Here is a 24,266-nt window from a genome sequence, read left to right on the forward strand (position 1 = left end):
TTTTTCCAAGAATGTGTTTTGGGGTCATCAGTAAACGTTATTGACCTGTTCTAGAAATCAAGGAATTTGCTCCTAAATAGACCAATAAACATGGTACCGAATTTTAATTGAGCGTCGAAAGTCAAGTAATGTTGCTCAAGTCAGGACCAGCACTCAGCACAGAGCAAAGCGACCCCCAACCCAAAAAAATGTGCTGTTTCCTGAAACCTTTGGCCACATTCTTCTTAGTAGCAATCTCACCGGAAGCGTCACTCTGACTTCCAGCAAGACTAATATTTACAAATCAAACGTGTTTTCTTTTTCTCTATTTGTCGGTTTTAAGTTTTGTCTTTCCTCATGGACATGGTTTACTTCTTCGCTTACAGTGCCTGGCACCAAGTCCTGAACCGTACAAGGCGCTAAACTCCAAAGCCAGAGAACAAACATAACATAACGTTCTAGGGTAGACTCAAAGGCTGTTTGATGTGAAATACAGAAACGATCAGGATTCAGTGGGCCCCGGTGCCACTGCACTTGCCGCACCAATGGAAGTTACGCCCCCGCTCTACAGCCACCATGGAAGTTCTTCAGGCAGCCCTATGGTCACCCAATGGCTGGAAGGAGATATGTGAGGTAGGTTACCAAGAGACACTCACCTCCGCCGTTCCGGTAGCACAGGTAGGGGAAGCGCCAGACGTTGCCCAGCCCCACGCAGTAGCCGATGCAGGAGAGCAGGAACTCGTATTTGCCGCCCCAGGTCTGCCTTGGGGGGATGGAGGGGGCAGCCGGGGAGGAGGGCTGCGTCTCGCCTGGGGACTGCGGGCTGCTCTGCTGCTGCGAGGCATCGTACCCGTAGATGACTCCATTGAGGTGTTCAGGGCTACCCTGCAAATAAAGATCACAATTATGTACTTCCGGGTCACAGGGGTCATTTTAAGAGAAACTCAAAACTGTGCAAGACCAATACATGAAAACAATAGAACATATTCACATTTTACACCCAAGCAGGGCCGGCACTATGCATTGGCAGTGTGGGCAGCTGCCCAGGGCCTCCCACTCAGCCCACCAGCATGGGGCCCCGTACCAGTTCAACACACAACCGGCCTCTTGTACTCATGTTGATACAATTGAAAGAAAGGTATCTCTTTGCAAATGGGCCCATAAGAGGGAGGGGAGGGGCCTACCCCTGGGCCGCTTAGGGATGGTGTCCCAGTTGCAAGGAGACACATTTTGCAGGTTTGTCCTACAATCAGGCCTCCTGCCGGGCTGCACATTCAGAGACACTGAGGGACACCCATTGTCAGCACTTTAGCACCCCACAAGTTTAACTCTAAGCCCCCAAGCAAGTCTCACACCTAAAGCCCGAATATGGGCTTTAAAAGAGGTGCTTGTAGGTGGCTGAGCGGAGGAGCTGCGGCCCAGGAGGAGTCTGAACATAGCAGCTTCTGGGGCCCTGAATATGTCCCGTATGCAAATTAGAGGGGCCTCGCACATTCACTTTCATCCCAGGGCCCCAAAAATCCTAGAACCGGCCTTGCACCCAAAATGAAGAGAAGATTGGGAATGTAAGTAATATAAAGTAATCGGAAAAACGCGAGTTGAGGGCTGGAAAACAGAGGAACGGCAACTGTGCAACACTCCCAGTGCATGCAGAGGTGTGCACAGAAGAGGATATGGAATATACAGCTCAGCAGGGGTAGCTATGGCTGAAGGTAAAGCTGTAAGAATCCAGACGCAGGCCGATGTAGAGTTCACAGGTGATGGAAAGGCTTCCTATTTCCAGAGGAAGTGCCCAGTCCAGAGGAGAGATCAGTGAGTTCCTTCAGAGAAGGGAGCTCTACTCTTCGGACTGAGCTCTTCCTGCAGGAGTCAGACTTCCCCATCAACACCACTCCAAGCCAGGCTCAGAGTTGGATGGAGAAGAGCTTCTTTAGTGTGTGGACAGGTTTTACGGGAGGGTGGCTCAGTGAGCTGAAGGTTTACTGCTGACAAATACTTTGTCCTGGAGCTCATGAATTAGAATACCACAAAAAGTAGACTCTGCCAAGCGCGAGGCTCGAGGAGCGTGCCTCTAGGGCCTGGCCCCCGGCCCCCGCTACGCCAGAGGTCAGAGTAGGGGGCCGGCTAGCCCTATGGGCGACTGGCCGCGTTTCACTACCGGGGGACCGGGTGATGCACGTCCGGTGCGGGAGGGGGCAGGGACCGGTACCTATTTAGGCTCTGGGAGTTGTGGTCCCGGTCTCTTTTTCCTCGCCTGCACCGGACCGGCTGTGCGCTCCTGGGACTGCGCCCATTAGTTTAACTCCCACCAACCCGTCCCTTAGATCAGTAGTTCGGGGGGCAAGTTTGCAGTAAAGAGACCTTAGAACATGGACATGGATTTACAGAATGAACGGGAGTCCATCTTGCGTACTCCTTAGGCCAGCACTGAGGGGAGAGACAGTAAGCTCTCCGCAGGCAGAATGAATGTGGCTACCGGCTGGGGAGGCTAGGGCGCCAGGTTATGAGCCTCTTGGAATCCTGGGCAACCTGGTGGTCGAGAGGTGGGCCCCGGAGATGGCAGACAAGGACCAGAGGGCAGGGTTCCATCACTCAAGGAAGCAGGTGGGTTGCGCCTTGCGTGTGAAGCTCGGATTTGGAGAAGCGAGCCAGAGGGCCCCTTAGTGCTGGGGGAAAAGGAACTAGTATAAAGGAAAACTTGTAATGTCAATATTAAAATTGTGTTATTGATTTTATCAAATTTTTAATATAAAATGTTTAATCATGTTTATGAATGTTGATATTAAACATGGCCGTTTTACACCCACTCTATCTCTGTGGATGATTTTAACTGTGGGTTGTACTGTTGTCTTGGCTGGCGGGGAGCAGGCTGGGGGATCCAGGCCCTATGCCTTCTATCCAGCCAACTGGAGTACATTGACAATGTAAGAAATTGGGGTATTATCCTTGTTAGGGTGAATCACTAAAGTCACTAAATTAGCCTGAACTCAACCCACTGATATCAGTGGCACAGAGCAGACAGGCCTAACTTGGAGGCAATGTGCACGTGTCGCTGTAAAAGCAGCTCGTAACTTTAACTCACTACTTTAGAGTACTCCGGAGAGTCACCACAGGCTTAAACTCTAACGGGCACATGCATCATTGTAGGAATTTGCATTTCCTAAATTGCGAAAATTAATGAATCGCAATTTAGGAATTGCAAAATCCTATGTATCAAGAAATCCTAACATTTTTTTAGGATTTCTTAATTTTCGGAATTTGCGATTCCTTAATTGCGAATCGCAATTAAGGAATGGCATTACATTGATTCCTATGGGCCTAGAGGCCCATAGGAATCAATGCCGTTTTGCATTTCTTTTTTTGGGAATTCGCAATTTGTTGATGCATTGCAAGGGTGCAGAGGGGGGGGGGGTCCAAAGGACCCCCCCGCACCCCTGATATGTATTTTAAAGTGCATGTTTCACACACACATGTCCTAAGGACATGTGTGTGTGTAACATGACACTTTCCAAAATGCATTTTTGTACTTTTTTAAAGAATTTCGCAAATTAACACGAGGTTCAACCTCGTGTTAATTTGCACTTCCTATTTCAAAATTCGCATTTTAAAAAAAATTGATGCATTGCATTTAAGGAATCGCACAAATGCGATTCCTTAAATGCATTCGCATTTTTAGGAAATGCAAAAAAAAGCGAATTTTGAAAAATTGTTTCATGCATCCCAAAAACGTATTTAGGAAGCGCAAACGGCCGAATTTACCGATTCGCACCGTTTGCACTTCCTAAATAGGTTGATGCATGTGCCCGTTAGTCACAACAGAGCGTTACGTTACAAACACCTCTTTAAACAGAGAGGTCTTAGAGGCCACTTAACACCACCTTTGAAGGGTTTCTGGAAGTCCACCTAACAATAGAATCTGTGACGCAAGCCACAGGGGTCTCACTCCTGTAGATTTCCTTTGTCCCGAGACACGTGTAGATAGCCTGTGGGCCAGCAGAGCAGTAAAACTGGACTGGGGTCACCCTGGTCAAATCACTGACATGGGTCAGTACACAGAATATTCCAGGCTTGCCAGAGACCCCAGAATGTTGATAGCTTTAAGTGGAGTCCCCCACGTGGTTCTGATAACTCAACAAATATATCAATGATGTCATTACAAAGCTTTATTATATGCTAACCTAGCGCGTACTATAAATGAAAAACTATTAGCACAGCTGAGCATTAGAAAAGAAAAAAATTAAACCATTTTAATTGGGGACTAACAAAACCAGACATTAATGGGCCAGATGTATCAAAGGGTTTTACCCATTCAGTGTCTATAGGAATATGTGTTTGTACATATGACCCATTGTGGTGCTCTGTTGATCTGTGAAAATGCACTCATCCCCCTCAATGTCTTTCCTCTGAGGGGTGGCCCTTCCAGAGAGCCATACTGCCCAGGGTCAGTCAAGGGCAAGGAGCCCCATGTATCAAAGGGTTTTACCCATTTAGTGTCTATGGGAAAATGCCTTAGTACATGTGGGCCAGAGTCTGTCAGAGTTCCCCAGCATGGATCCTCCTCTCTCCAGAGGAAGAAACATGGTGGTTTCACACACTGTTGCACTCTCTAAAACAACAGGCGCGTGGTCTAGTCTTGCTTCTCAAGATGGTCATGAGATTGAGGCGGGAAAATGTACACGTGTAGGGCAATGAGAAGACAGCGATTAAACTGCACGTTGTAAGGCACAATATTATACACAATTCGACTAAATGAGGGCATTAGTAATAATCACTCAAATACACACAAGATAAAAAAATATATATAACAAAAAAAATAGCAAGAAGGAACAAAATACCACAATATAAAAATAAAAAAAACGTGCATCAAGTGACGGTACTAAAGGTTAAATGTCATGTAATCCTCAGTTGTAAAAAAATGATTAAATCCAGCACACTCGAGCCCCCAGCAGAGAAACACCAAAAACCCTCGAGGACGTGCTTCTTTCAAGCAGTTCTGCAAGGTGTCCTGGGCCGCTCTCAGACACCGCCACGCCGTGAGGTGGATTTCATCGGCAGGCACCTGAGGCCGGAAGGGTTCATAAAGTAGGTCAGTCGTGTCCAGTTTCCCTTGCTCCTTCACCACTACAGAGGGCGACTATGCTGAACTGTACCTAACCTGTGGCAGATCAGAAACCACAGCATGGCAAGGAGCCAAGCCCAACAAAAGGGTCTTGTACCCTGTCCACGGCAGGGAATTCCCTTGGAAAGCCCACTTTAGAATACCTTTTTTTTCGAATTCTTTTTATTAGTTTTCAACATAAAGTGACAACACAACCAAGGAATAAAAGACAGCACAAGGCATGAAATGTAGTTCTTTTAAGATTAAGTCAATTTTTTGATACTTTGGGACCGTGGATATAATGAATATGGCCCGCTGGATGTCTCGGTTGTTTAATTGGATGTTTCAGGCTCTCCCCTTTTATCCAAGTCCCATCTGAGGGCCCTCCAGGGGCACCAGATCTTCTCCCATATTTTGGGGCAGCCCCTGCTTTGGTAGATTGTCTCTCCTGCAAGGATGCACCAGTCCATGTCATGCTTCCAGTCTCGTAGGACCCCAGTTTTGTGCTACTTTGCTCTTAGCTACCCCTAGACCCAGGTTTACCCACAGCCTGTTATACTTAGGAGGCGGGTCATATTTCCATATATTCAATAGTCAGCATTTGGCTGTGAGGAGGGGATGCAGTGGAGTATAAACTCAACATGATGGCGCACACAAGAAGGAGTCGGCTTTGTAGGCTGAAAGACACAGTACGTTGAGCTTCAGAGGCAGGAGAACCAGAGTGGTAGAAAGGCTACACGCACTAAATGAGTTGGATGATGAAGACCATATAAGGCAGAGTGGAAAGAAATTAACTGAGTTGTAACTTGCATGGTCTATTGGGAAAACATGGCCCACGCACCCACAGCCGCCCCTAAAGACCTGAAATCCTGCGCCAACCTGGCAGTGCTTTTATGGCTTTGTAGATGGTCATGGTTCTAGCTTTCTGTTCCTTCCCTCTTCCATTTTGTGTAGCTAAATTCCTTACCAAGCTGTGTCGCTCCCTCTTCCTTCCTCTTCTACACTCTTGATGCACTACTCTTTTCAGTCCCCTTTTCACTCCTGCTCTTTTCCTTCTTTCCTTCTCTTTCTTATACTTTCCATCTTTAAATCTGACCCTTCTTCCCAATCATATTCTCTTTACTACTCTTTCCCCTCTCTCGTTCGTCTCTTCTGCTCTTCCGTGTATCTTTGTAGAACATTTTCTTAAGTTCCTAGAGTTACCTTTGCACGTCAAAGCCTTACCAACAGCGCAGCGGTCTGGCAGCGAAAGACATAAGGATGCGTCTATAGTTGACCTGGAAAGCAACTCCATCCACCATTTTCAATTGGCTTCTTGATTTTTTTAAACTCTTATTTTCTTGCTTTCTGTTCAATGGTTTCCTTTAAGCCCATCCACCTAGACTTTGTCCCTCTTGTCTGTTTACCGTCTCTCCGATTGGCTTCTTTTATCCTTCCACAAGTATCTGCTTTTTGGGGAACTTTCTGAAAGCACTTCATGAGAGTGCATGCGTAATCCTATTCCCTGTGTGTTCCCACTTCTCCCAGCACATTTATTTTCATAATACATTTCTACTTTCAACCCCTTTTCCTTTGAGCTTTTCTCAGTATCTTCACAGTTTCATACAGATTCTCCCTACCACTTGGTCTCCCGTGCACATCAGTTTTAAAATATTTCATCAAGGCCTTTACTATACTTCTACGTGCACATTTCATTTCTTACAGTTAACATAATCCAAATTAATTAAAAAAAAAAAACTTAAATCGTGCTTTTATTAAACATTCAATGAGACTGCACGTTTTTTACCATTCAGTGGAAGGGCCCGCTTATCTTGGCACATTTCTTTTCATAAATTATAAAAATGTCACTTTAATACAGCGTTGTCCTTTGAGCTGCGCGCTTCGGCACTTTACCTCCACGTTACTATTTCTCTTGTTCAGTTGCTTTCACTCTCATACGTTGCCCTGACTCCATTTGCTTTTCTTGCTGCGCCATCCGTATTGCTTACTTCCCTCCCTGTGCCCTCTGTTGCTTCCCAACCAGCATCCTCAGTGTTGCTTCCCCCCACCCGTGTCCTCAGTGTTGCTTCCCCCACCCGTGTCCTCAGTGTTGCTTGCCTCCCTGTGCCCTCTGTGTTGCTTCCCCCACCCGCGTCCTCAGTGTTGCTTCCCCCACCCGCGTCCTCAGTGTTGCTCGTCTCCCTGTGCCCGCCGTGTTACTTCCCCAACCCGCGTCCTCAGTGTTGCTTGCCTCCCTGTGCCCTCTGTGTTGCTTCCCCCACCCGCGTCCTCAGTGTTGCTCGTCTCCCTGTGCCCGCCGTGTTACTTCCCCAACCTGCGTCCTCAGTGTTGCTTGCCTCCCTGTGTCCTCCCTGTTGCTTCCTCAACCCGCGTCCTGAGTGTTGCTTGCCTCCCTGTGCCCTCTGTGTTGCTTCTCCCATCCGCGCCCTCTGTGTTGCTTCCCCCACCCGCATCCTCAGTGGTGCTTCCCCCACCCGCATCCTCAGTGGTGCTTCCCCCACCCGCGTCCTCAGTGGTGCTTCCCCCACCCGCGTCTTCAGTGGTGCTTCCCCCATCCGCGTCTTCAGTGGTGCTTCCCCCATCCGCGTCCTCAGTTTTGCTTGCCTCCCTGTGCCCTCCGTGTTGCTTCCCCAACCCGCGTCCTCAGTGTCACTTGCCTCCCTGTGCCCTCAGTGTTGCTTGCCTCCCTGTGCCCTCAGTGTTGCTTCCCCCACCTGCGTCCTCAGTGTTGCTTCCCCCACCTGCGTCCTCAGTGTTGCTTCCCCCACCTGCGTCCTCAGTGTTGCTTCCCCCACCTGCGTCCTCAGTGTTGCTTCCCCCACCTGCGTCCTCAGTGTTGCTTCCCCCATCCACGTCCTCAGTGGTGCTTCCCCCATCCACGTCCTCAGTGGTGCTTGCCTCCCTGGGCCCTCAGTGTTCTTTCCCCACCCGCGTCCTCAGTGTTACTTCCCCCACCCACGTCCTCAGTGGTGCTTCCCCCACCCACGTCCTCAGTGGTGCTTGCCTCCCTGTGCCCTCCGTGTTACTTATCCAACACGCGTCCTCAGTGTTGCTTGCCTCCCTGTGCCCTCCGTGTTGCTTCCCCCCACCCGCTGTGTTGAGTTTGGCGGACCCCTGTTGCTTCCCCCACCATCTGTGCTGCTCCTGCACCCGCGTTCTTTCCCTCACATACTTGCGTTGCTTTTTTTTGCTATTTATCCATTCTTCTCGCATTTGGCAAAACCAATAGGCCCCAGAGGGGAGACCTATTTGCTATTTACTTTATTATTCAATTCTCATCTCTTATCTCGCGCCATCCATTCTTTGAGCAATTGCTCTATTTATCTCCCTTGCTTTTGACTCCCTGCTCCTCACTTCTGTTCTTTTCCATCTCCAGCAACTTAATTATTTTTCAAAGTGCACACAAGAAAGCAGCTGAAGTACAACAACATGACGTGATGTGCCTAGGAGCACACATTTTAACCAGCAGTGATTAAAACACATGTCTTTAAGTTGCCAGTTCTGCAACTAAGCCACTTACAAACGTTTACTAATCGGAGTTCTCTGGTAGTTAATGTACTAGTTAGTATCCCTTCGAAAATTCACAGAATGACAGCTGCAAAGGTGGAATCTGCAATTTCTGTACAAAATGTTTAAGATATGATAATCTATTTAATGCTAAACTTCAGAGGAGGCATATTAGCACGGTTTCATCACAAAAGCCTTCATAACAATAGTAAAGTCTTTAAAAAAAAATAAAAGACATCACGTTGTGCTGTTTTAGAGCTTTATGGCATTTGAACAGGAGGACATTTTTTACATAATCAGCGCAGGGCCGACTTTAGCGCAGATGGCCCCTGGTGCAACAATCTTTTTTGGTGCACCCCTTCATGACCTCCTCGTTGAATTCCCTCACTACCACCTGGCAAATGCATCCCTCATCTCTCCATAGGCCCTTCCTCACATGCATTTCTTTCTTTTAAAGCGCTGGCGAAGGTTGGCTTTAATAATCCACCTTAAATACAGATCCGTTCTTTGCAGTAGGGTTATTAACCCTCTGTGTTACTTTATGGAAGTCTGAACTACCTCTAGACAAAACTCTAATCTCTCTGTAGCAGGAACATTAATCAGAAGAGTTATCTTGACATTTTTATTCCTGCTGGAAAGCTGGATACACAAGGAACTCTGCAGCAGGTGTTTTTAAATTTGAAGTTATTGCTAAACACAGCGCCCCCTTGAGGTCAGTGCCCCCCATCCAAGTCGGAGACCAGTGCGCCACACCGCCTTAAAGTCAGCCCTGAATCAACATGCGTTGACTAGGATTCTCGCAATAGATTCTTTATAATCAAAGACCAGGCTTTAGCTTAACGGTTGTTTGAAATTTTTTAAGTGAATACACGGTGGTCTGCTGTTGGAGCCCCAGCAGAAGTGCGGCTGAGCTCTGTAGTAATAAATAGACCCCACTACTAGCGGGAGGGTCACATGACAAGCACTAGTGGTGCCCCCTGGCCTGTAGGTTGTTTGTTGCACAACCGTAATCCAGAGAGGGTAAGGTGCGTGAAGGAAGACAATACGTTTACAGACTGGAGAAGATAGAAGGTGTGATATTGTAAGAAATCACCTCAACAGATTACTGGGAGACAGACTTGAGTAGTAACACAGCCCTTTATTGATTTAAGGTAAACGCTAATAAAGGAAGCGCCGAGCGTCTCTCTGTCCGCAGCTCCGGTCGCTTAATGCGTAACTGCCGTTCGCGCCAATGCCTGCTGCCCCCTGCGCATGCGCGAGTGTTTGCGTTCTGGCTCCGGCGCGCCGCGTCATCACGCCGGAGACTAAAACGCGACACTACATATCTCCCTTTTTTTCCAATAACAAAGAACAGTTCAACTCCTCAGTTCAACAGTCATTAACTTCATAGTCTTTGAAACGGGAGGGCCGGATCACAGCCCTCCCTGCTAGGGTGCGTTTTACCGGAGTGGACTCTTCCTTGTCCCCATTACGCACAGGGCTCTTCGCTCTCCTCTGTGTCTCCACTTCTTTCTCCGTTGCAGTAGTGGTTTTATCAGCTGCCCTGCTTCCTGGGCTGACCTCTTCAAACCCTTCATTTTCTGTTTCGACTTGTCCTTCCTCCTGAGTCTCTCTTGCACCTGTCATCTCCTCTACTTCACTGGCTTGTCTTATTTCTTCACTGTCTTCGTCCTTGCTGGCAGGCCACTGCATGATCCGATTGATTTTCGCCATGCGATCTTGGGACCACACTCTGCCATCGCTGAGCAGTGCCGCTCTTCCGTACACCTCTTCCACTTTTAGGGGTTTGCTGTATTTGCTTTCTCCTTTCCTTTGGATCATAACAAGTTTGACTCTGACCCATTCCCCTTTTTCCAAATCAGTGGTCCTAGTGTTGCGCCTTCTGTTGTAATGGTCCGTGTACAACTTCTGAGCCCTTTCCAGGTTGTGCTGTACCACTGCGGGCGACCACTTGCTTGTCACTGTCTTCTCCCTCTAGACTACGTTGTCCTTGGTGAAGGGTAGTCTGCCTCTCAATATCTGGAAGGGACTATAACCTAGTCCCGTAGGTGTTATTCGGTAGGCCCACAGCATGCTTTGAATCTCCATTTCCCAATCCTTTCCTTGTATTATTGCAGCTTGAATGGACCCCATCAGGACAAGGTTGAACCTTTCCACTTGTCCGTTGCAAGAGGGATGGTACACAGCTGTGTGCTTGGACTTGATTCCGTTCCTCTCCATATACTTTGTCCACTTCTCTGACGTGAATTGGGGCCCATTATCGCTCAGGATCGTTCTGGGTATTCCTTACCGGAGAAATATTGAAGTGAGAAATTTCAATACTGTGTCTGTGTCCATGACTTCCTGCACATCTACCTTCGGCCACTTTGAGTATTTGTCTATGATCACGCATAGGTATTTCGCCGTTCCCCTGGAATCGAGCACCGGACCCAATATGTCCACCGCCACATCTTCCCACGGGTTGTGGGGCTGCTCGAACATACCCAAGGCGGGCCTTAACGGCCTCAAGATCTTGTCCGCTCCTTGGCACTGGATGCACTCTCTCACTTGTCGCTCTATCTGGTTGTCCATATCTGGCCACCAGTACATTTTGTTTTACACGCATCTTTGTCTTTACGATACCAAGGTGTCCTTCATGCAGTTGGTCCAGCAGCATTGGGATGAGCGTCGTTGATGGAACAACCTTATCGCCTCGATATAAGAAAATACCTGAGTCACTCACTGACAACTCCTCTCGCACTTCATAGTACTTCCTCATAGTCTCTTTAAGGTGTTTCTTTTCCGGCCATCCGGAGATCAAAAATTGTTTGACTTCCTCCATTTCTGGGTCACCTTCATAGGCTTGGGCCCACTCCTGCCTGCTGATGTTCCTTTCTGAGTCAGCCATTGCAGCTACCATTTTGTCTGTACCAGGCGGGACCAATGGCGCTTCCTCAATGGCCGAGGCCCTGCTCAAATAGTCTGCCACCTTGCTGCGTGTCCCCGGCAAGTACTCCACGTCGTAGGTGTAATCAAGCAGCTTGAGCGTCATCTTCGCAATACGCGGTGTTGCTGTGTCATGTCCACTGGAGGTCAGCACCTTGACCAGTGGTTTGTGGTCCGTTTGTAGTCTGAAGCGGGTGCCCCATAGGAATTGTCTGAATTTGCCCATGGCCCACGTGACCGCAAGCATCTCTTTCTCAATGACGCTATATTTTTGTTCGGTGGGCGACAACGCTCGGGAGGCGAAGCTGAGTGTTTCTACTGTTTGATCGTCCCTCTCCTGCGCTAACACTGCCCCTAAACCCTTTTCACTGGCATCCGTCGTCAGGATCGTGTGACCCATTGGGTCATAGCCGTGTAGGGGTATTGCCTGGCTTATGTTGTTCTTCAGTTCATCAAATTCGCTCTGGGCTTCTTCGTCCCATTTGAACATCACTTGGTCTCTGATTAGTTGTCGGAGCCTGTGGGTCTTGGTGGCAAAATGTCTGACGAATTTGCTGTAATACTCCGCCATACCCAAAAATGACCTCACTTCCTCCTTGTTGGTTGGGGCCTTGGCTTCACAGATGGCTCTCACATTTTGTCTCTTGGGTGTGATTCCTTGACTCCCTATCTCGTGTCCTAAATATGTGACTGCTGATATTCCCAGCTTACACTTGCTTCACTCGGCGGTGAGGCCCTTCTCTTGGAGCACTGTTAACACTTCGGATAGTTTTTCATCATGGTCCCTCCGGCTCGTGCCCATTATCAAGATGTCGTCCTGAAAGTATTGGACCCCAGGGATGTCTTTGAACAGGCGGTGCATTAGCTTTTGGAAGACTGCAGCCGCAGATGCCAACCCACATGGCATACGCCGAAATTGGTAACATCCAAAGGGCGTGATGAAGGAGGTGAGCCTTCTGCTCGCCGGGTGCAAGTCAATTTGGTGATACGCGGAGGTCAAGTCGATAGTTAAAAACCTCGTCACTCCTCTCGTTTTCGCCAACATTTCCTCTATTCTGGGTAGGGGGAACTTTGATTATCAGGCACTTGTTGAGCTCGCGCAGGTCCACACATAGACGTACCTTGCCATTTGGTTTCCTGGCAACGACTAAGGGGGCCAACCATTCCGAGCTGTCAATGGGTTCGATTATCTCCTGTTCCTCCAGTCTTCGTAGTTCCTGTTGGACTGGCTCTCTCACGGCGATGGGAATGTTCCTGACTTTGTGGGACACTGGGCGAGCATCTTCCTTGAGCTGAATCTTGTGCACAAATTTGTCTAGTTTTCCAACCGTGCCTCCAAACACTTTGGGGAAGGTTTGTTTCAGTTTCTCTAGATCTGGCCACCGACTGTCCTCCGTTAACAGTATTTGTTCTTTGCCTCCTGGGTCCAGTTTTATCCCCAGGTCCCCCTGGTCTCTCCAACCCAGTACGGAGGGTCCTCGTTCCACTACGTATAGTTTGCAAATCGCCAACCTTCCCCTGAACTCAAATTTCAAGGTGCGGAACCCCACCATTGGAATCGCGTTGCTGGTGTAGGAGATCGGTCTTATGTCAGGTGGTTGCAACTGCGGGCCGAGAGTGGGCACAAAGTCCTCTTCCCACACGGACCTTTGTACAATGGAGTACGGAGACCCCGAGTCTATTGCTATGTGAACTTTCACTCCTCCGATCAGCATGTGCGTACGCGGTTTGTCCGAGCGTTTGCCTGTTACATCCAGTACCTGTTCATCGACGGATAGGACCATGTCATCGTCCTCTAGGTAGTCTTCCGCCAGGTCCTCGGTTTGGCGCTGATCAATGCATTTCACCATGGGTTTCTTTCCCTTCCTATGGCACACCTTTTCATAATGGCCAACCAATCCGCAGAATGAGCATCGGGCGCGAAAAGCTGGGCATCGTTTATCCTGTGCTGTGTGAGCTGTGCTCCCGCACCGGTAGCACGAGAATTTGTTGTCCGTGGATTGTTTTCCCACTGATCCTGGTTTTCCTGCCCATCTCGATTCGTGCTTTCCTTCTCCTGTGGGTCTCCTTTGTCTGGATGAAGACCGTGCTTCGTCTATTATGTTGGCCATTTGCCTCTGCGGGTGTTCCTTCTTCGCCGCTTCTGTGCATCGCTTTGAAAGTTCCGTCTTTTTGACCATTGCGATGACATCCTTCAGGGATGCCTCACCCTGCGACCACAATTTGTCCTGGACTGACTTGTTGGTGGTATGCTTGACTATTTGGTCTTTGATATATTCGTCCTGGAGCTGTCCGTAATTACACGTGATGGCTAACCGTCGCAATGCTGCTACATAATCATCTATGGATTCACCTTCTTCCTGTTTCCTTTGTTGAAAGTTGTACCTGTCGATAGATACACACACGGCTGGGCGATAGTATTTGTCCAAATCCTCCAGGGCCTTTTTGAAAACGTCATCGTCCGCCGCTTGTCTAGTAGCTGGTACGATGTTCGCAAATACGCTCACGCCTTCTGGGCCCAGGTTATGTAGCAGTAACCTTTTTTTCCGGGCACTAGGAAACGGATCTCCATTTTCATCTTCCAACTTCCCTCCATTCCTCCCACTTCATCAGGGGTTCTCCTGGTCTGGGTAGGAAAGGGACAGGTGCGGTGAGGGCTGTCATTTGGTTGCTCATCTTGGGCGCGCTTCCTGGGCCGTCGCCTCGGTTTCGCGGGCTACCTGGCGCGCTGAGACTTCCCTTGCGGTCTGAGTTGTCCCCTGGGCTTTTAGGGCTGCCGGGTGCACTGGTGTTCCCGCCTTGTGATTTGCTGGGGCGGCTATCCTTGTCGTCCCCCGTGTCTCCATCTCCCTTTCCTGCCATGGTCTCAGCTGGGTGCCTTCCCCGCTCACCTGCAGCTTCAGGGGCTTGGGCTTCTGGTCTAGAGCCACGTGGATTTAGGGCCGCTGGTTTCTGCGCTGCTGCCGCGCTTCCTTGTGAATAGCGTGCTTGTCCTCCTGTGTGTGTCCCCAGTAGGGTGTCCTCCTCTCAGCTATGTTCAACCTTCCTCTTGGCTGGGTGGTTGGTCTCCGTTCTGTTTGCTGGTTTGCTGGGCGAACCAAGCGGGTGATCCCACTCCTCGTCGCCACTGTGATATTGTAAGAAATCACCTCAACAGATTACTGGGAGACAGACTTGAGTAGTAACAAAGTCCTTTATTGATTTAAGGTAAACGCTAATAAAGGAAGCACCGAGCGTCTCTCTGTCCGCAGCTCCGGTCGCTTAATGCGTAACTGCCGTTCGCGCCAATGCCTGCTGCCCCCTGCGCATGCGCGAGTGTTTGCGTTCTGGCTCCGGCGCGCCGCGTCATCACGCCGGCATGTCGGAGACTAGAACGCGACACTACAGAAGGTTCTAGACTGCAGTTTTTGAGAGAGAAAAGACAATGGACAGAAACAGTTTCCAGGAAGGGCTCTATTGACTGAAGAAGCATTTGAGGAGAAGGAAACAGCCTGAAGGACTTGAAATGGAAAAGGCTACAGAGCAGGGGTGTCCATTGCAAGTCCGAAAGGGTTAGACTCATGCCAGATTTACAGGATTACAAAAACAACAAATGAATGGATTAAACCTAGATCAGTTGACTGGGGGTGGGTGCTTGCAATGATCAACACCCCGTCCATCAACCCCTTTGGTATTGTTAAGTTCGCCCTAAGTTGGCAGGGTATGCCCAGACGTGGGTCCCTTGCTCACTCTGCCACTGGATTCAAGATAGCCTGGCTGATGAGGGTTATATGAACCTGAAACCGGTCCCAGGATGCTGGTTTCCGGTCCAGGGAAGGCACAGCTTGGCAGTTCAGGCTGGACTGTGCCCATGAGGCACAGGGTCAGACTGATTTGCATATGGCCATGTCTGAACTGGGGTGGCAGAGTGAGCTACCCACTGCCTCATTCAGTAAGCGGATATGGGTGAAAGAAAAATGTGAATGACACTTGAACAGACCAATGGTAGAAAGGCTGACAGAAAACACTTGTAAGTATCTAAGGTTGTAGGTATTTTTATTTAGAATTATTTAGAAAACACAAGGTTGACACACCAGCTAAAAGGTGTCTCTAGGTCAGTCCTAGAAAGCAGAGGGAACCTTCACATAACCTCCCCTTTCCCTTCTCACGTGGCGGCGTCACTTCCGGAGCTAAGAACTCAGCAGCCTGCTCGGCCCTCATCCTGGTAAAACACTGCTCAATCCAGCCTTGACTAGCCCTGGCGGGCAGAAGACCAGGAGGCTGCAAGGCGGAATAGTTCTAACTGAGATTGTGTTTATATAGAAAACAAGGGATTTCAGTTTTAGTGTATTTGTCGACTTTATAGAAACTTAACTAGTACTTGCATTTACAACTACAAATATTTTGCCTCTTCTCGCGAGATCCACGGATAATCTGTGATCAGTTGAAAATGAGAACCAATTCGGTACAAAATATAGTTTGCCAGTGAGAAAGACTAAATCTTCATGAACTTGCTTTACAGCTCCGTTGGTTTGCTCCCATTCCCTCTCAGCAAGTGTAATTAAAAAAGAAAAAAAAATCCAGCCTATATTCTCTAAAAATAAATGACTGCCCCTGTACCTCCTGGACACTGAGAACCGTGTTGAGAATGATACACGGGGCATTATTTGTACCACCAGAGCCTGCAGCACGGAGGAACCAATCTCCCTCACAATCTATATAACTGCACGCCTAACCCTGGAGACGATTTTCAGAGGAATCATCTCGCGAGACTTCGACCTCCAGTGCAGACGGGCGCATTTATACACTACTTTGCCATCTGCTCCCTCGTGCAAAAAGCTGGACCCAAACAACAGTTTATGGTTAAGATGCTCGCACCCCCTCACCCAACCACCTCAACCCAGTTATCACTGGCAGCACCCTGCCTTATAGCCAGCACGGTCGTCTATTACAGCACACTCGTGACTATCCGATACCCCACTGGTTTTGAAAGAATGGTTCAATCACTTGAATGCTCGCAGCTGAAACATGTGGTAATCACCAGATCACAAGTGTGAAGCCTGACGAAGACAGCCCACACAGTCGGCCACCTGAGGTCTGTTAATTAAGTAGTAAATTAAATTGATTACCATTATATTCAGTGTTTTAAATGGGAAAAAATAAGTGCGGGTACCCATTAAAATAAGCTAGAGGTGTAGTGAGTGGGAGGGGCAAGGAGCGGGGCTAAGGGCAAGACTTGGTGATTCTTAACTTCGATAATAGTTCCTGAACACACCCAAACAAAGCAGGTTAACTCATTACAGAAAATGAAAGACTAATGTAATAATATGTTAACATTTCCTTTTTCTGCAATACATGCACCTTCCGAGAGCCATACTGGTAATTGCTGTCGTTTGGCACAATAATATATATTTTTGAGCACAGGAGTAGGAAGAAATTGAAAATGCCCCCACTTCGAACCAAGGTCTTATGGCGCAGAGCATATGAAGCAACTCATCACGACCCCACCCCCGAAAAGATCTCCTGTCTCCTCCATTAATCTATACATTCATCCTTTCATCCTACCATGTAACTGCTGATGTCCACCATTTAACCTTTACATTCTGTTGTCTATTCAGTCTTGCATCCATCATTCAGTTTTTCACCATTCCATCTGTCCTCCCTTCAAATCCAAACCGATACATCCAGCCATCCTTCCATCTAGAAACCTATCCATTCATCCTTTCACTCATCCATCTCTTTAGCCACCCTTTCGCTCATTCATTAATCCTTTCACTCATCTAACCATCAACCCTTTCACTCCTTGATTCCATCCACCCTTTCATTCCATCCACCCTTTCACTCAATCCCTCCTTTCACCCATCCATCATCCACCCTTTTATCCATCCTTCCTCCCAGTCATTCATCCATCCAATCTTTCACTTATCAACCCATCATCCGCCCTTTTATTCAATCATCCACCCTCTTTCAACCATCCATCCATTCACTCATCTATCCATCTATACATCCACCCTTTGACTCACCCATCCATCCATCCTTTCACTCATACACTCTGCCACCCACCAACCCTCCCTTTTACGTTACATATGAACCTTTTCCGACGAGCAGCCATATACACACAAAGTGCCACCCTTTTTCTTTAAAATACCTCCTGAGAGGGTTCGGATTCTCTCCCTGTTTCCTTACAAAAAACAGGCATACACATGCAGGAAAACACACCAACATAAACAGACACACAAAAGATTTAGATATGATAAAAGCCATTTTATACTCTTCAAATACCATGGCTTTTTTAATTACCACTGCCAGGGGACTGCCTTCATTCCTGTATTTGCACAAATGTACACAATAGTGTGAATGTGATTGACAACAGAGCGCCTGAATGGACCCTGCTCTGTCAAGCACAGCGTGATGGTGAGCACCTGGACATTATTCAAATGAGGCCTGCTGAATAGCTCTGCCGGGGCTTAGATCGAGGCTACCGTAGCGGCGCCTTGGCTGCCAGAGACACGCTCCACTCCTGCTCACCAGCACTCCCAGCCAATGGGCCTACCTTTTCATGAGTACCGGTACTCTTCTCGGCAGTGGAGAAGTGCTGGTACTCAGAGTGACAAATCAATGAAGTGCCAGTACTCAGTACCGGTGAGTACCGGCCCATTTAAAGCATGGATATATTGAATTGCTATATGCAGCGCTTAGAAATGGGGGAACTGTGGTCTGAAGAGCTACATAATATACAAGCTATTTGTATACAAAAGCATTAATTCTGATGCCATTGCATTTTATGCCACAAGAATTTCAATGAAATTTTCACTTGCAAAACATGAACTATATTTCCCGAAACATATCACAGTTAAAAACAGAGTTTTGTTTTTGCATCAAAAGTGTAAAAACACTGAAATGTCCCAGTTATACATATGAACACAAACAGACAACATAACTGACGCTGGTCTGCTATGTTGTTCTCTTGATTATTGTTTATGTGTATAAGTGCCATTAGCAAATTGGTGTTTTGTGCATGGCAGACAACCAGGAGTTCTGTTGTATGTGCTAATAAACATAACTGGCAAATAATACGACCAGGTCCCGTGCCCAACATGCCATGAGAGCTCACCCCATATTTTTTAGAACCATCATTGCGACAAGATTGTGGTCTTTATACGATTCAATTCCCCAGAGCAATGCATTCTCCGGGGTATGTTGCCGATTGTAGGCCTGGAACTGCAGAGTTTTGGAGCAAGGAATTCGGAAAGACTAGAACATGTGTTTCATTACTGATGAATGTTATTCAAACATAGGAGTAATTTACTGGAATTGATAGAAAAGTGATGAATTGCTCTGAGTAGCTGAATAGTCAGGAAGTCACTATTGTGTCCTGATGATGGTCCTAAAAAGAAATCACAGGTGGGCCGAAACATTGACACACCCACGGAGTCAGCCGGTGGGAGTGTGGGATCTGGGCCCAGTAAGGTTCCACATAAGAAGGGATTTGGATGTCTTAGACCCTTTACATGGGGCCCTGGCTGGCCGCTACCGGCCCAGTACAATGTTTCCCCAGTAAACACAGGCATTGACTTGTAATTCTGCATCGTTCTCATTTTTTTGGTGAAAGCATGGCACATAATGGGGGAAAAAAATCTGATTGTGCACTCCGTATCTGTTTTCATACGGCAAGTCTGCAATTAGGAGTCCTGTGGCAGGAAGGCACAGGTGTTCAGCAATAAGCACACCTCCTGGTTAACAGTATTCACACAATGAGCAACGCCTGGGAGGGAAACACCTGGGAGAGAGTTAACCAAAGCCAAAACTCCGCTAACTAGCATACATATCGAAACCTAAAGATGCCCTGAGGTCTTCAGGGGGGCAGTTAGAAATGGTCTTCTAGACACACATACACACACAAAACCACAAGAACTGTATCTAAAGTGACTTTTTAAGGTGAAGAAAGGACATGAGGTTGCAGAGGCGGGAGACAAATTCCCGAAACCTGCGTTGGCAGATGAAACTAGCCCCATGTCGCAATGAATGCCGAATAGATTCCTATCGGATGACCAGAGTTGATGTTTGGCATCACCCAGGATGAAGACTTGCTTGGTTGAAAGGAGGAGTCGTCGATGTAGTGATTTATGAGGCATGAGGAAGAGACTCAACTTGGCCCTTGGTCACATTGGGCCCAAGTGCAAATTCCTATTATATGATGCCAATGATTTCGGTTTTCTCAGTTGGGCAGCTCGACTGGCTGGACTCCTTTGGACTTATTCAAATGTCAATACCTGCTTTCCGGTAACGCCTATAAGGTGACGCTGTCCAAGGAAGGCAGGCTTGATCACTACTAATCCTAAAGGCCCCCAGTGATGCAAGCAAATCAGCAGAGGCAACCAGGGCGTTAGTTTTCATCCACAAAACTGGACCTAGAAATGCGGATTCTGATAGGCTGGAGAGTAGACTCGGAAGGTAATGAGCAGACAGAAGGTACAAGTTCTGCAGATTACCACGGGAAACTGGGCAATAGGTTATTTTCCCAGCACATAATCTAAATACATTTGAGCAGAACTGAAGTCAAGTTTCATTAAAGAGTTTCTGGCGCAGTTACAAGAAGCAAGGGGTGCGTTGAGTTGTTCTGCCTGGTGGGGAATTCCCATTAGAATGGAAGTGGAGCAGACTTAGTTAAAAAGACTAGCATTTGGTTAAAAGTTGGGGGGCAGATTCAGGGTAGAGGAGTAAGGTAGTGAAACATTCCAGGTGTACTGTGGTACTCATCATACTGCTTGGGAGAGGCTAACTGGGTAGTTTATAAACCCCCCTGTGATTGAACAGTCTCGCCCAGCCCCCACCTAGTCCCTACTGAGTCTTTGCTGGTGCTCCACATAGCAGCGCTCTAAGGCCAGTTACGCTATATACCTTCCCACCAATTCATCCAGCTTGGACTGGAATAGCCAAACTGGATCCAGCGGCAAAGCCCTGGGGATACATGGTCACAGCAGCCGTGCACCGCACTGACCTGAGAATCCCAGCTTCACCTCACACTGCCACCGCCATGACACCCAACTCTCTCCGACCCCACCACAAAAAAACTGGGGTAGTGTATGTAAAACTTTCTTCTGAGAACACACGACTAAACAACCACAAGCATTTGCAATGCAATAGGTCTCGCATTTACGCGAGTTTGAGCTATTGACATTGTAAATAACAAAGTCTTTTATTTCTGTTTTCGGTTCCAAAAACATAAATAAAAGGCATTGACATTTACAATGCCAATAGCTTAAACTCGTGTAAATGCGAGACCTATTGCATTGCAAATGCTAGTTTTTGTATCTTGGTGGGAAAACAATGCAATTTGTTTTGATAACGTAGTGCAAATGAAAACGGATTTACTAAGGAGTTTCCTCACTTGGTAAAATGTAATCTTCCATATTTATATCATGGATTATATTTGATGGAGAACGTGTTTTATTTTAGGGCAGGGTGGTGTTGCTGTCCAGGAGGGCAGGATGGCACTCTCCTTTCTCCCTGTAAGACCTTACAGCTCTGTGCATCTCTCCTCACAGTATGAGCTCCCAGTGACACATCGAACTAGAGGGTGGGACACTGATGTATACTCACTTTACACCTCGCTTGTGTCTCCACACTCTCTGTAGGCTGCATGTGGTGCACGAGCCAGGGCAGAACGAGCAGTGCCACAGGGAAGGGGGGTCCCCATCAGGGGTGAGACTGACCTCGCCCCGGCCCTTTAAGACTCACAGTTCTGTTTGTCCCTCTTCAGAGCACGAGCTACCAGTAACACGTTCGGAGCTCACCTTTCGGTAGAGAGAGGAGAGTAAAAAGCTAAAAAAAAATCTTCATTTCTAATATAGTTACTAGCAGATAAAAGTTGAATAAGATGCTATGCGCCCGAACAGGGAATTGAACCCTGGACCCCTAGCTTAAAAGTCTGATGCTCTACCGACGGAGCTATCAGGGCTTCAAGCTCATTTTGTCACGGTCCTATTTAAGCATTTTTCACGTGTCAGGACCATTTAAGCTGCATGTTATAGAAGAAAGGGAGATGCATTATATCTGGGTGAACAAACATATTCAAAAGCTCTAATGGTCTCGGAATGGTCTGATGTAACTGCTGCCTCATGCCTCGTTATATTGATAGTAAATAGAAGTTTTAAACAAGTGGTAATATTCATGACTTCAGACTCACAGTTAGTGGGAAGTGGGTCTGGAGTGCAATAGCAATAATCTGTAGTCTTTTTCACCATTCCTCAAGCGATAAAGATGTTAACTCAGGCTGATTGTGGAGATTTATCGGAGGGGAGGGGGAAGGGTTAGCGGATATGAATTGCAAAATAGTTCCTCAGATGGACAACATATTTAGCAAGAAGGGATGATTTGGGTCCAATACTGAGAGTAGACCTGTCCGTGTTTTGCATCTTTTGGGATCTGATGCTGGGAATCTACGTTTGGGAATAACTAAAAAAAACAACAGGGTACACTTGAATTGAACGAACTGTTCGAGCGATTTAAGTATATTTACAATAAACTGCTGGTCACATAAAATATCACAAGGGCCCTGTACACACCGCGGAGGCTGAGGTGGGTGCTGATGGGAGTTTGTGGTCACAGCTCCTGGAGGCCGCTTTTGGTAGCTGTGCAGAATGATAGAACCGATAGTAGAAGTCAAAGGCACTTGTCCCCGCACAGTTTAGAAAGCAGGGCATCGCAGCGCTATGGACGTCTGTGTTGACATCACACATGCAAGGCAGCTGCTTCTGCCTGGCCAGTGACTGCTTTGTTTTTTTCAGAGACCATAATGGCGGGGTCCCCGTAGTTCCATATTCTCGAAGATAAATGGACAGCGGTATCCGTGGCCAATAAATGGGGGGCCTGGGGGAAGCGGTGTGTGAGTGTGTGTGTGTGTGTGTGGGGTGGGGGGGGGGGGGGGGGGGAGAGATTACTCGGTCCGCAAGGGTCGGACATTACCCGCTGCTAACTCTTAATATTTCTGGCAGTTCGGCGCAGTGTGAGCCCACAGTTGTCATCACAAGAGATGGGGCTGAGATCCTGACGGGTGCACTATAGCGCCTGAGGAATTCCCGAAGCGCATCTTCGCACCCAGACTGGCGGAGACCCTAGTGGAGATGTTCTTTGTGTGCTGGCTCGGGGATACAAACGCTCAATGTCCCATGTTTGCGTGCGCATACAAAGAAGTCAACAAACACCTGACCGGGTCTGCATTGTGCGGGCGGCGTTACGACTCAATGAATGACAAGTTCATGCCTGGGGACCACGTAAATACGTTTAATCTATGCAGGTCCGTTCCAGAAGGTGACACAATATGTTGCCAGCACTGCTGTTAATTTCGCAGTCACGTATTTTGATTTTGCTTCATGCACTAATGGTTTTCTCCAAACCCCGTTTTGTCAGCAGTATTTACCAACAGAAAACAAACACGTCTGAACCGTCTGCGCCTGCTTAAAGAGCGCCGTTTACCGTTTTTTTCTTCTCAATTTCTATTCGTACACTATATGACAAGAGTAATTTCTTTCCATCCCGTTTGGCACTTAAATAAACTGTAAGGTTAAAAACCAGATGACGGTAATCACCACAATACATTAAATCATTTTGAACTTGTCAGTGACTCCTGTGAATACTGTTTATGATTAACAAAAAGCACCTGCATTTATTACCACCAGAGAAGGAAGACATACAAGCAAAATTGGTTGCAGTTACACTACGTGATTTCAGCTAGAAAACCAATATTTTATGTAGGGAGAAAAACAACATAGCTACATTTCGTAACAAAGCATAACAACAGCAACGCATTTCTGGCCCTTTGCAACGTTAAAATTGGAACTACACATTGCAACCTGATTTAGGTATGGAAAAACCAGTGTGGCTGATAGCGCCGTCACATATGCAATACGACAACTGCTACGTGTACATTAACACCTGGACCTTCCCAAGAAACACTGACAGTGCTAAATACGTACTTGTGAGGTCTTCCGGCGCAATGCAACTTTGTAAAGCCCCTAGGGTGGTGCTTACTGCTTATGCTCCCTCTCCCCTTGAACGGAAAAAAAGGCCGTCAAGAAATGCACTCACGTAGGGAATTATGACATAGCATACCTAAAACAAGTGTTTTGAACGAAAGAAAAGCGTGTCCGTGCGCAATGACATGTTAGGTAGTAAACTCGAGCCCCGATGTATACAAATACACTCACGTGCAAAATTAATCACAGCTGGACTCTCATACCGATACTTGCAAATATACCCCGACCACGTTAGAGTTGAAAGCGCGTTAAGTTTAAGGCATGTTAAACATCCAGGGATGAAATAAATAACTGTTGAAAAATAAAAAAAGATGAATGCACTACAGTGCAGATGACAGCGAGTGCGAGGCCTGACACGCAAATCGGATTTCCAGGCGGGAGAACGGAGAGGCGTGACACGCACGAACTGTCCGGAAGGGGCGGAGAAACAACGGAGCGGGCTGCGGAGTCTGGACACGGAGGAACAGGACGAGAGGAGTATTACCCGGTGAGGGGGGGCGTTGGGGCACATTGATGGCGCCCGCCCCCCCAGTGTGGAAGCACTGCGTGTGCCCGGTGAGTGGGGTTGGGAGGGTGTGTGTGCGCGTTTGTGTGTATGTAAGCCCTGCGTGTGGGGGGGGGGGTGAGTGTGTGCGCGTGGGAATGTGTGTGCGCATGCGTGACTTTGCCTGTGTGTGATTGCGAGAGCATGTGAATGGCAGGCAGGGGATGTGTACGGCGACGTGCGCGCCCTCGAGGGC

General features: G+C 47.8%; 1 protein-coding gene across 2 annotated transcripts in view; it reads right to left on the bottom strand.

Moving 5' to 3' along the window:
• The window catches only part of LOC147693550 (sodium-dependent proline transporter-like), a 323,414-nt gene that overhangs the window by 196,423 nt on the left and 102,725 nt on the right, over positions 1-24,266 (bottom strand). For both annotated transcript variants that reach the window (XM_086933770.1, XM_086933771.1), the window contains exon 2: positions 636-864. In XM_086933770.1, coding sequence (XP_086789896.1) covers positions 636-864 — 229 coding nt within the window. The remainder of the gene's footprint in view (positions 1-635; positions 865-24,266) is intronic.

The sequence above is a fragment of the Lissotriton vulgaris genome, chromosome 8, assembly GCF_964263255.1.
Source record: "Lissotriton vulgaris chromosome 8, aLisVul1.2, whole genome shotgun sequence".
NCBI classification, from domain to species: Eukaryota; Metazoa; Chordata; class Amphibia; order Caudata; family Salamandridae; genus Lissotriton; species Lissotriton vulgaris.